At 51.6% G+C, this 12458-nt stretch overlaps 1 protein-coding gene across 3 annotated transcripts in view; it reads right to left on the bottom strand.

Moving 5' to 3' along the window:
• The window catches only part of NXPH1 (neurexophilin 1), a 136666-nt gene extending 124711 nt beyond the window's left edge, over positions 1-11955 (bottom strand). Inside the window, exons 1-2 of one of the 3 annotated variants that reach the window (XM_054274138.1) lie at positions 11448-11955; positions 10581-10742 (exon numbers count right to left, since the gene is read on the bottom strand). In XM_054274138.1, coding sequence (XP_054130113.1) covers positions 10581-10634 — 54 coding nt within the window. In that variant the 5' untranslated portion in view covers positions 10635-10742; positions 11448-11955. Of the gene's footprint in view, positions 1-10580; positions 10743-11264; positions 11283-11447 lie in introns of those variants that run through there. The other 2 variants (XM_054274139.1, XM_054274140.1) reach the window with 2 other exon arrangements.
• Positions 11956-12458: the final 503 nt, after the last annotated feature.

Raw genomic sequence — 12458 nt, 5'->3', positions numbered from 1 at the left:
TGAACCATATAATTACAATCTGCTAATCCATCCAATAACTTTTCCAAGACTCAGAGTCTGCTCTAGCTAGCAAATATTATCACATTTAAGAGATAACAATCTATATTCCAATACATTTGTAATCCTGTGGGATGGTACCTTACAGCAATGACTTGTGCTGGCACAGAGAGCAGGGCTGCTCACAGAGGAAGGAGACACACAGCAAGAGGTCCCACTGAGTCAGCACAGACAGAAGCTAAAGAGATAGATGATGATTCACACGTACCACAGTCTTGTCAAGGACCAGATAATAATGAGTGACCACTCCCAGATATGATTCCACTGAAGGTATCCATGCACTTCCCTCTGCTTGCAACACGTACTACACTGCCACCTGCTACAAGCAAGTCAGCTAAGCAAATGTGATGGTTTGTGAAAGCAGAGAGAAGAGAAAAGCAGGAATATAAAATGTGGACATTGTCAAGTAATATCCATTGCAGATAAAGGCAGCTGGATGGAGCCCATCTTTTTAAATGGTGAAGGTTTTCATGTACTATTTATTATGCACATCTTTTATGTCACATTTCTGTAGTCTTTCTTATCTTCCTGATCCTTAAAGATCTGTTCACTCAGCAATTGTCCTCTACAGAGCTACAGTATTATTGCTATGTTTTACCTATCAATATTTCTTACAAAATCTTCTCAAGGTGCAAAGCATTCCCCACATAAACATTAAGAATAACCTCTATGTAATACAGAGTAGTTGCAGTAAGTGACAGCAGAAATTAGTCTAAATTAGAGTCAAATTGCAAACTAACATTCAGATTTTAAGCACACCAATACTTTACATTACTGTTATTGACAGTGCAATAAGCATGAGGACACAGTTTTAACATTATTCCTATTTTAAGTCTATCTCTTCTTTTGCAAGACCTCAAATGCTATGCATGAGAATGTAAATATAAAAAGCAGTCCATTAATTTTATATAAGCAGTTTTATGTACCTGAAGGCCTATGAAAACATTTCTTGACAAAACAGCCTACCAGAAGGACTATTTTTCTAAAGTTCAATCAAGAATAGCTTATAAAAATGACTGCGCAGATAAATATTATGTACAGGTGGTCTGAACTACTCATAACAGAAATTCCATTAGCTAAAATCTTTTAAGAGCTGCCAATTACACTTTCAATTTGAAGTGGTATCTGAATAGTGACAAGCAATTCCCAGAAACAGAAATGGCCTCCTTAATCTTCAATATAAACAGAATCTGTCCTCCTCACACAAGTAAACAAACCATTGATTTACATGGAATCCTCTCTTGTATTACACTGCAGGATCAGGGCATAGGATCTGCAGCAGGGGAGTCTTTGTTTATCCACAGTGTTCTCAATACATGGGCAGAATGTTTCTCGTTTTCTATTTTTACTTTTTTCCAGCAGCTCACATGCACCTCTAAAACAAGTGCAGGAAATATTGTGCCAGCTGAAAGTTAACTCACATATAATGCAAGGCTGACATAGGGCAGGGGAAGGGGAAAGAGGGTCATAAAACACTGGTCACTAATCATTGGTGATCCTACTCCTGTTATTTCAAAGCATGTTCCAACCAGGAAGGTAAGAAGCACCTTTTAATTTTCAGCTGAGGATACTGTACTGATTAGATGTGACTCTCTATTTTTCTTTCTAAATATATATATATAATTCTAATGTCTCATATATTATTGTAATATTAATAATTAATTTTTATATATATATGTGTGTGTATATATACATATATTGTATCTATTATAATTTAATTACATGTCTTTCCAAGAACCAAGGTTATTAGATGGCTTCTTTCCTACTATTATTTTGGCTCTGCTTCCAAAACAAACCTGCTGCACAGCTATCACTAAATTTTAAGTAAATATGCAAAGAAATAACATAGATATATTTGACTTATCAGTTTTCAAAAGCCCAGCAAAATAAGAGCATTCACAAGTACTCTTGTGCACACAATAACCAGGTTACCCAGACAAAGAAACAACCAGACTCTTTGTTCTTTTTTTTTTTTTGTGTCAAGTTTGGGTTAGAATATGAAATCTGAGGAAAAGAGGGCACTAATGTCATAATCATTTGGTAGGCCTAATTTCTCTCCCTTCGACAGCCTGCAGATCCGAAAAGAGCAGTTCATCTTTGCATGCACAGGTCAATCCGTCATCAAAGTGATCAAACAGATTAACAGGAGAGGTGATAACTCACAGGACAAACTAACTTGTGAATGGACAGGACAGAGACCAACTAGTGGACAAAACATTTTTGAGCAGATACAGGGGGTAAGGAAGAAAATATTACTAAATCTCTCCTCGGAGAGGAAAAGACAAGGCAGCGGGAGAGATGATGCAGTGTGCAAGGCAGATGAACGTCCCTGAGACATTTGTCACCGGCTGGACGGTGAGACATTGACATTAATGAGGGTGGCATTTGGAAGATAAAAGCAGTATCTCTGCAGCAGACAATGCAGTTGTGAGACACCACGCACAGGGATATGGTGTAATCAAAAGGGACTGGAGAATGTTCACATCCAGCAAAAGCATCACAATCACTACTGGTATTCATGGGAGAATATGGATCAGGAATAAATGGCTTATGGTTTTGTCTGGAAGGCTGGTGGAGATTGTGGGTTATTTTACCTCTCAGCCCAGTCAATTCCCATCACATTCCTTTATTGAAGGACTCTTCATCAGTCATTCACTTACACCTGCCTTGCCAAAAGTCACTGTTTCATTGACAAGTGCTTTTCAGGCAGTAGAGCTCTAGAGGATAGCTCTGTTGATAGTAAGTGGGATTTACAGGGGTGGAGGCAGTTGCCTGTGATTATCTCCTTGTGAAAGCAAGTGGGGGGCTGGGAGATACCCTGAGCACTGTCTGCCAGGACACAGGCAATCAATTGAAGGGAGCAAGATCTGGCTGCCCCTCACAGGTGCCTCAGAGTGCCACTACCCCGGAAAATGACATCAACTGTGTCTGAGAGACACTCCTGCCCCGACCCATAGGATTAAAAAAGTCATTGTTAATTAATAACTCCCTGTTCTCATGTCTCAGTGTCAGCCATGTCTCAGACCTCATTTTTTACTCCAATGCTTTTGGAAATCTCTGGTCTCTCTCCAAAAGGAGAGGATGCCATGGTCCTGGAATACAATGAGACAAACCTGAGCATCTCAGAACAGCTTTCCTATCCCCAGATTCATTCTACCACCCCTGCTCCACCGCATACTCATGTATTGTCCTTCTGACCAGCTTTTCCTCAGAAAACAAAGCTACCATTTCACCACCGAGTGAAAGACAGTCAGCAGCAACAGTAAACAAATACATCGACCTTCTACCCGTCCCCTCCTTCCTTCAGGAAAACTGGCACAGACCGCCAAGCCCCAACTCCACAGCGTGTTGGGAATGAGGTCTAAGCAGCAGCAGCCCAAAACCTTGAGTAGCCCGGGACGGGGCGCCTGTGACAGAGCAGCCGGCGGTGCGGGCCGGGGGCCGGGCCGGGCGCTGTCCGTGGTGCTGCCGCGCTGGGGCTCTGTCCACGGTGCTGATCCGGCCCGGGCTCTCTCCAGGGCACTCCCCCATCCCGGTCTCTCTACAGAGCGCTGCCCCATCCCGGGCTGTCTCCAGGGTTCCGCCCCATCCCGGGCTCTCTCCAGGGCGCCGCCTCATCTCGGGCTCTCTCCAGGGCACTCCCCCATCCCGGGCTCTCTACAGAGCGCTGCCCCATCCCGGGCTGTCTCCAGGGTTCCGCCCCATCCCGGGCTCTCTCCAGGGCGCTGCCCCATCCCGGGCTCTCTCCATGGCGCTGCCGCACGGCACTGCCGGCCCGGCCGAGGGGGCAGCGCCAGCCCCGGCCCGGCGCCGAGCGGGACACTCAGGGCCAGCCCTCTCTCGGCCCCATTGCCGGAGCCTGCCCGCTCTCCCCGCAGCGCCTGCACTCGCCGTCCGCGGCTCGAAACACTCAGCATCTCCGACAGAGGGGGAGAAAACATACTTTTAAAAAATAAACAAACAAAAAAATAAATAAATAAATAAATAACAGGTAGACTAATCATAGTCTGAATAAAGTTTCAGACACGGATCCAGCAACGAAAGGGAAATAGGAAGCCAGACTAACCCGATATGTGCTAAAAACAAGCTCTTTCTGCTTCCTCGTTAATGCTTCATGCAAGGAGTGCAGCCCCACACGTGAATGTAACCATGTCCCCGTCCTACTGCAGAGTTTTGAGAGCCTCCCTATTGTCCTTCAATACCGTCTCTCTGCTTTGATACAAAAAATTGAAAGAGTATGGCAAAGCAATAGAAGAAATCTGACTGAATCAATCACAATCAAGCCCAGCAAGACGGATTATGGGAAAAGAAGCTGTACTCTTGAGTAACGACCGGCGTCACCGTAGTTAAACTAGAGCAGAAAAGCCTCTCGAAAAGTCAATTCTTATGTAGATGAGGTGACAAGAGAGATTTTCTCTCCCTTCGAGGGCTCACTGAATTCCTAATTTGTCCCTAGAAGCCCTAGAGGAATGAGGAAGAAAGGGTGGGAATTGCTAGTCGCAACAAATATTACCGTGATCTGGATTGTTGCCTAGAAATGCACTGAAAATTAGGGGACCCAATGCCATTGTCTCAGCCGAGCAGTTTGTCTTGACCTTCGGCTTTGTCCATCCAGGCTGAACAAACTTCCTGCAATAAGCGTCGCCCCCGCTGCCTGCCAGCCACACAACTTTGATCTCTCTGGGTCACAGAAAGGGAAAGAGGATGAGAGGCAGTTTCCCCTCTGAAAAGGGGCACTCGCAGAAGTTTATACAACAGCCAGAAAAACGTAGCGTTAAACAATAAACTGGGAAGTGTGCTGTCCTGTTAAACAGAGAGCAGTTTGCACAGCATTGAGAACCCGCCAATATATATCATATCAATAAAAAGGAGCTCTTCGAAAGCTTGCATAGTAATTGAGATTGGAGATCTTTTTTGATATGGGTTGGCATTTCCTCATATCAATCTGACAGAGCCAACTCAGGAAATTGCTGGTAATATTCATCTGGGGAGCACTTTCATTAAACGTAATTCATTCGACTTTCACAATAAATTGAGTGACATCCTTACAGCAGAACCTTTTTATCCTTGATGAAGTGCTTGCCAGCCTTTGGTTTTCCACTTTATTGTCACATTCCTTAAAGCAGAATCGTCAACATGTCAATCTGCTGCATGAAAAAAATGCTAAAGCTGTATTTACAAAGCACCCAGGAGGTGGTTTAATACTGACTTACAAGAAAAGCGAGCTGGGTGTTAAACTATCTGCTAAATCACATTAAAACTTCACCCAAATCCAGTCGGGAGAACAGAAGCCAATCCTAGGGAGGCTAGGATGGCTCACTCAATCATTTTCTCCAAATGCTGGCTATTCCGAGCAATTGGTTTCTTAACCTGCTTCACCGCACTTTCCAAGACGATTAGGAAATGGGGTTTTTGTTAATTAAAATGGCGGTTTAGAAATGCAGGGAAATATTAAAAAGGTTAAAATGGACACCTCTAAGCACCGTACCGACTTGGAAGATTTGGCTAGTCGAAGACAGGCAGGGATGTTGGATTACATTCAGGTACCTCCCCAGGAGGTGAAATCTATTCCAGATTGCCTTCTCCAACTATATACTAAATTAAAATAGTGTGTACTAAGCATCAAGAAAAAGAAAGTTCAGTGCAGGAAAACCCCTTCTAAAACTAGCACAGGTCTCTGGTGGTTAGGAAGCAGGGAAGCCTGGAAAAGAATACACTATCCTCAGCTTGAAAAAAAAAAATCTAGAGCGCAGATAAGTTTGTTTCACCTACACGAGGTCGGGGTCCCGTTGTTATTCCCTTGTCTTACCTTCCGAAAGGGTAATTTTTCCCCTTTACACCACCGCTACAGCATCTCTTAAACTCGTTAAGAAAGAGGGAGCAGGAGCTTCTCAAGGCTACGTAAACTCCCCCGCACAAAAAGCCACTTCTGTCCCTGCTCGCCAAGCGCTCTCCCCCGCCCTCCCTGCCTTCGACGTTAATTTGAAAATTGAAAGAAGTCGCTTATTTGGGGGGAAAAAAGCAATACCCGAACGCATTCACCACCAAATGCCTCTGAGAAAATACTGTGGGTGGTGATTACGATAGGACAATGCCTCCTGTCTCTTTTGTTTTCTGCCTATAGAGGTATGGGTTTGTTTGTTGGGCTTTTTTTTTCTTCCGTGACAAAGTAGGACACAATCAGCAACAATCTTTAAAAAGAAGGAAGAAAAAAAACCAACTTATCTTCGCCGGCACGTGATATTTCCTCACGTTCACCACAGCTTTCATTAACCGGGGTGAAATGACCGCAAACAGTGCGACACGCAGCGAAATTAAATGTACACAAACTCCGGAGCCGCTAACCCCCTGTTTACCCCCTCAGCAAATACTGTACCAAATGTGCCATCACTGAGGACAATTTCAAACCCCTGTTATTCACAACAATCTTGCAGGGAAGCTCCTGTCGGCTGTCAGAAGGCCTCCAAGCTATAGTGACGGTGTGAAACAGACCCTAAAATCCCAGCCCGGCGCGGGGGGGAGGTTAGCAGGCTGTTTCGAAAGCCCCTCTGCCAAAGCCATGGCCGTGTTTAACAAGGTGCCCCGTGAGCCCCGCAGTTCTGCTCCTCTGGCAAAGCGCCGCGCAGGAAAGCTCCCCCCGCGGGAGGAACAGCCTTCACCGCGGGGTGCAAAGCCACCCCTCCTCCTGCTCTGGCGCTGCTCAAGTTCTGCACAGAGTTCAGCACTCAGCTACCCGGCTCCGGTGCGGATCCTAATTAAAGCCACCGGTGAATAAACGCTTTGCTGGGAGAAGACGACAAGCCTGGCGGGGGATGAAGAGGGGGAGGGATCCTTACCCTAGCAGCATGCCACGCAAAATTCCGACTGATTTTAGCTCCATACCCGCTGCTGCGGTGTAGGAGCACCTAAGTAATGAGCCGGGGTGATCCCGGCAAAAGAGGCGCATGTACGTACTCCGTGCTTGTGCGGTGCGGCACGGTCTCCCCAGGGCGGGCGGGAGTCGAGCCTGTGACCGTGGCGGGGGTGAAAGCCCGCCGTGAGCCAGCCCTTCGCCGCCCGGGGCTGCACAGAGCCCGGGAGCGCCGGGACGGGACGGGACGGGACGGGACGGGACGGGGCGGGACAGGACGGGATGGGACAGGACGGGGCGAGCGCCCGTCGCCGCCGGGAGCTGCCGGGCACAGCCCGCCGGGCCCCGGCGCACCGAGCGGCTCCGCAGCTGCCGGCACGAACAGGATCTGCCTCCTCCTTCGAGGGCCTGCTTGACCTGTCCCTCTGAGAAATAATACTCGGGATCCTTGCCGTCCTTCCTAACAGCCCGCGCGGTCTGTAGCCACTTCTACAGCTTGCTGCTTCCACACAGGGGGAAAAAATATAAGGAAGAAATGAAAAGAAACAGGCTGGCCTTTTATTGTCCTGTGGTGTCGGACTGGAAGTTCACAGGCAACTAGGCAGGAGGTACAACGAGAAGGTTTCCCTTAAAGGAATGGTGTAAAATCCCAGCGTCCTTATAAACAGAACTCAATTCTAAGAGAGTCTGCAATCTCCAGATGTTATTTTGGTTTTTTTCTTTATTCTTTACGTTCTTCCTCACTGACGATTTTGAGCTCAGCACTGTTAGTTAAGGAAACATCATCCATTAGAATCAGACTAAGATGCTTTTGAAAGAACAGCAGTGATGTGGAGTGTCGTGGTAAATGAGACCTAGTGTAGGTGTTTGAATACTTTCTGTAGCTTTCTAAAAGTAGAGAAAGAAAACAACTGCATGACTTTAAAGGTTAACTTCTAATTCTGACAAATAAGTACTAAGTCACACATTTAGGCCAAAGGAAATGCACTACCATTGCAAATCAAATATAATATTTTCAATAAACTGCACAGCTCAAAACAAGAAGAAAATGCACCTTGCAATGCACAACTAGTGTTCTTTTCAATAAACATAATAAGGTGAACCATCTCTACCCCAGCAAAATTCCTACTCATTCAGATCAGCCACGATCTCTATAAATTTCAGGCAATAAGGCTGAATAGCATATGGCCCTATTAAAAGGGGAAGAAAACCTGAAGCATTGTTTTTTTTTTTTTCCTTAAGATTTCTTACAAAGAGGTTTAACAGAGGAGGGGGAAAAATAATTAAAAAAAAGAAAAAGAAAAAGAGCAGCGGTTTGCTGAGTGAAGAGAAATTACAAGGCAGACAGTGTCTGTAAATGAGTGACTTCAAGGCAGCCCAGCCTCACTGCAGCTGTTCACTCTCCATGAACACCTAATTCAGGCGAAGGGGAAACAGGCTATTTTCCCTCTCACCTATATTATTAACCCCTCTCAAAAAGGTTTTTTTTTAACAAACTCGATAGGAAAGCTGTTTGTGCTGCCATTTCATTTACTCTTCCTAACAGTTTGAGCATTGAAAATTTAATTCCTAATTGAAAATGCTTTTGTCCACGCGGAGCGACGCGCATATATGGATAGGCACAACAAAGTGCTGCACCTTGCTGCTTTGTGGCGCCGCATTAAAGCTTTAATCAAAACTTCATGCTTCGGTGCTAACAAACAGTTTGTTACCATGTGATGGCCTAATGCAAACTTTCAGAGTCACTCCTGAAATACAGAGAATAGGGGGAGATTGGCATAAACGTGGAAGAATCGAGTTAGAAAGAAGAATCGTGCTAGGGAAATCCTTTGGATCCTCCCCGAGCGTTTTGGCAGAAGACACAGACCAGCTGAAGGGCACATTCCCTCCCCCTAGCTCGCCTTTTATTCCCGATTTTTTTTTCTGTGTCATATTTGGCATTGTTTTGAGGGAAACTTGAAAATCGTCTCCTTCACTCTGCAATGCCAAGTCCTCGGGAAAAAAAAAAGTATTCAGGTAATGAAGTCTGTAACTAAACGGTAATTGAATCAGCATAATTTGCACACTGAATGGTTTTCAAATGCTCCCAGTTTACAATTAAAGGAGAATTAATGCGCTTGTTGTTCAGACTGCAGCGCATTAGAATAAATCCAGCACTGTTGTTGTAATGAGTCGAGAGCAGTTTAACTGCCAGCAAACACATTTAAAATTTAACACGACGTATCGATCTCGCTCCGGCTTTTTGATGGATTATTTGCCACGCGCTTTTCTCCCCATTTCCCCCCACCCTTCCACCCCCACCCCAGCTATAAAATTCGCAGGGAGGAGAGACGCCCGCGCCAGACGTGGCACCGCCCGCCGAGGGCAGGACCCCTCATGAGGGAGCCACGTCGGGCGGGCACGGGAAGGGCCGGGAGGCGCCGGACCGGGCCGGGATGGGCCGGGATTGGGCCGGGATTTGGGCCGGGATTGGGCCGGGATTTGGGACTGGATTGGGCCGGGATTAGGCCGGGATTTGGGCCGGGATTGGGCCGGGATTTGGGCCGGGATTTGGGACTGGATTGGGCCGGGCCGGTCCGGGCGCGCGGGCGCTGCGCGGGCGCGGTTGGAGCGCGCGCGGCCCCGCCTGCCCCCCCCCCCCACCCCGCCCGCGCCCCATTGGCTGCCCCGCGCGGGGCCGCGCGCGCTGCCCCGCAGCGCCCCCGGGCGGCGCGGCCGCCACAGCGCAGGGAGCGGCGGCACGGACAGCGCCCGCAGCCCGGGAACCGGAGCCGGAGCTGGAGAACGGGAACCGGAGCTGGAGCCCGAGAGCCGGAGCCCTAGCCGGAGCCGGAGCGGGAGCCCGAAAGCGGGATCCGCAGCCCGAGCCCGAGAGCCAGAGCCCGAGAGCCGGGCTGTCGCCGTCACCACCCCCAGCACGGGCGCCGGTGTGCTTCTCTCGGCAACACTCCTGGAAAATGGTCTTTTCCCTCCCCCGTAGCCACGGGGATGAGCTGCCGCCAAGCGTTTGCCTGCTTAACGCATGACAAGAGAGAGAGGACTGCAAAAGGGCAGTCTGCCTAGGTTTTGTTCCTTGCAATCGTAGCGGGAATAAAGTGTGTGTGTGTGTGAAAGGAGATAACGCCGGTGTTTACTCGTGTTGCCGCGGTAATCTTAAAGGAGATTTGCTACGAAAGTCAATGACACTTCTCGCGGAAAATACTATCTGTGCTCGCCGCCGAGTGCCCGCCCGCCTGTGCCGCACCGCCCGTAGTGGCACACGGCGGGGTTCCCTTCCGGAGGGGCTCCCACCCTCGGCAGGGAGCGGAGGGCACGAAGTTGCCTCCATCCCACAGCCTGGCCGGGCGCCCCCGCGGCGGTGCTCTGCTGCCCGCGCAGACACACAGGGACCGGTCCGGGAGGCAGCACCGGGGGACGCGGCCCAGGAGACCCCGAGCCTGGTCCGGCCCGGCGGAGCACCCCGTCCCCGCGGAGCAGTTACAGGTCCTCGCACCCCGCCGAGATTTCCCGGCCGGGACCCGCACCGCCCCGCACCATCCCGGGAGGACGGGGCAGGGCTGGCTGAGGCGTGCAAGTAGTTGCCGTGAGTTTGCTCGTTCTCCGCCAGGCTGGCGCCCTCCTCCCCGACGAGCATCCCCATGCCCGGCCCGTGAGAGGGGCCGGGGACACTCACCAGGTAGAGAGTGGGCTGCAGCAGAAGGACCGCGTACCAGTACACAGCCTGCATCCTCGCCGCTCAAACTTCCCCCGCGCTGCTTTCGCTGCCTCTTTGTTCCTTCCAGAACATAGATCCACCTGACATCCACTTTACAGAACAAGCAGAGCTCTCACCAGCCTAGACAAAAACGAAATTATAGATCCCATGACCACAAGACAAGGTTAGGCTCAGCACAAGGGGGGAACAGAGGTGCATAGGGAAAGGGGGGGCGCGGGGGGGGGGGGCGGCGGCGGGAGAGAAGGAGGAGATGGGGTGTGTGAATAGGGGTGGGCGAAACAAAAAACGATTAAAATCGAGTTAATCCATCGTCAGAGCAAAGTGATCACGGTCCGAGGTGGCGGCAGACCGCCTACAGGCAGCGCTCCCCGGCGCTCAGTCCTTTCCCTGGGCGGGAGAGCCCCGTGGTGTGGGCTGGGACGGCCCGGGGGTGCCACTGCTAGCCCTGCCGGTCTGTGTGCCCCGGCGGGGACCGGGCGGCAGCCGCCCGCCCGTGGGCTGCGGAGCCCCGGCAGCGAGCTAGGGAGCGGCGCGGGGAGAAGGCGGCAGCGGACGCTAGGGTCGTGGCTCAGGATGCTTGTGGGCGCTTAAAGCCGAGGCAGAGAGCTTCGCCTTCGGGACGCCCGAGCAGGATCGGCTTACCCCTGCAAGCGCCCACCTCCTTCTGCCGCTCCTAAAGGCGCGCCGTGCCCTGCCCCGGGCCGGGACCGCGCCCCGGGGCGCCCCGACGGGCGAGCACCCCCATCCCCGGCCCCAGCCCTTCTCCGCCCCCGCGGCCCGCGGACAGCCCCGCCGCCGCGGGGGGGCCGCGCTGGGGATACGTACGGCGTGCGGGATCCGACGGCGGACGGGGCTCCGCGGGACGCTCCATGGGCGAGCCTAGAGGGGCCGAGTGCCGCGGCGCAGCCCGCCGCCCCTGCGCATCTCCTGGCCGCGCTCCGCGCCGAGGGGTCCCGCGGCCGCTGTGCATCCAGCGCAGGCACTGTCAGGGCGGCGGGGCGGCTGGCAGGCTCTCCCCCCCTTGCCTCCCCTTCTCCGCACACGGCCGCGCTCTGGATCCGCCGAGCAGGACACTTACGGGAGGAGGGAGCTGCCCGGGCTGCCCGCTCGCCTTCGGCGGGGGGCGCGGGCAGGAGCGGCGGCACCGGCGCTCCGGGGCGTCCAGAGCGATTTGTCTCTATTAAAAATGACTTATTGGCGAGTGAGCGGCGAGCGCCTGCTATTTAACTTCAGATAAAATCTATCTGCAAAGACCTTGGCCGATCATCTTAAAATAAAGCGCTGGAGCCGAGCACTGTCCGAGGCTCACTGCTTGGGGAAAGAGAAAGAGCAGCGGAGGGGGGAGGACGGGGGGGCTTGCCAAGCGAGGGGGGAAGGGAGGAGGGAGGAAGGGGAGTTTAGCGGCGTCCCATCCTCTCCGCTGAACGGGGTGATGAATTAGAGCCCTCCCCGGGCGGCGCGATCTGCCTTGCGCTGCCCGCCCTGCCCACCCTGCCCGCGCTGCTGCCTGCCCTGTCCCTGCTGCCTGCCGTGTGTCCTGCCCTGTCCCTCTGCCTGCCCTGTCCCTCTGCCTGCCCTGTGCCTGCTGCCTGCCGTGTGTCCTGCCCTGTCCCTCTGCCTGCCCTGTCCCTCTGCCTGCCCTGTCCCTGCTGCCTGCCCTAGCCGCCCTGCTGCTTGCCTCTGCCCGGGAGCGGCGCTGCCCTTCCTGCCCTCCCTGCTGCCCGCGCTGCTGCCTGGGCACAGCCCTTCCCCTCTCTGCCCTCCCGCGGGAACCGGCTGTCCGCCTTAAAGGAGCACGGCAGAGCATCTTTTTCCTCTTTCTTCCCTTCCATTTTA

This window comes from Melozone crissalis, unplaced genomic scaffold, assembly GCF_028551555.1.
Source record: "Melozone crissalis strain CALT ecotype California unplaced genomic scaffold, PUWL_Pcris_2 ptg000016l_1, whole genome shotgun sequence".
Taxonomy (NCBI): Eukaryota; Metazoa; Chordata; class Aves; order Passeriformes; family Passerellidae; genus Melozone; species Melozone crissalis.
Note: the sequence above shows the minus strand (reverse complement) of the source record. Positions and strands in the feature narration are given on the sequence as shown.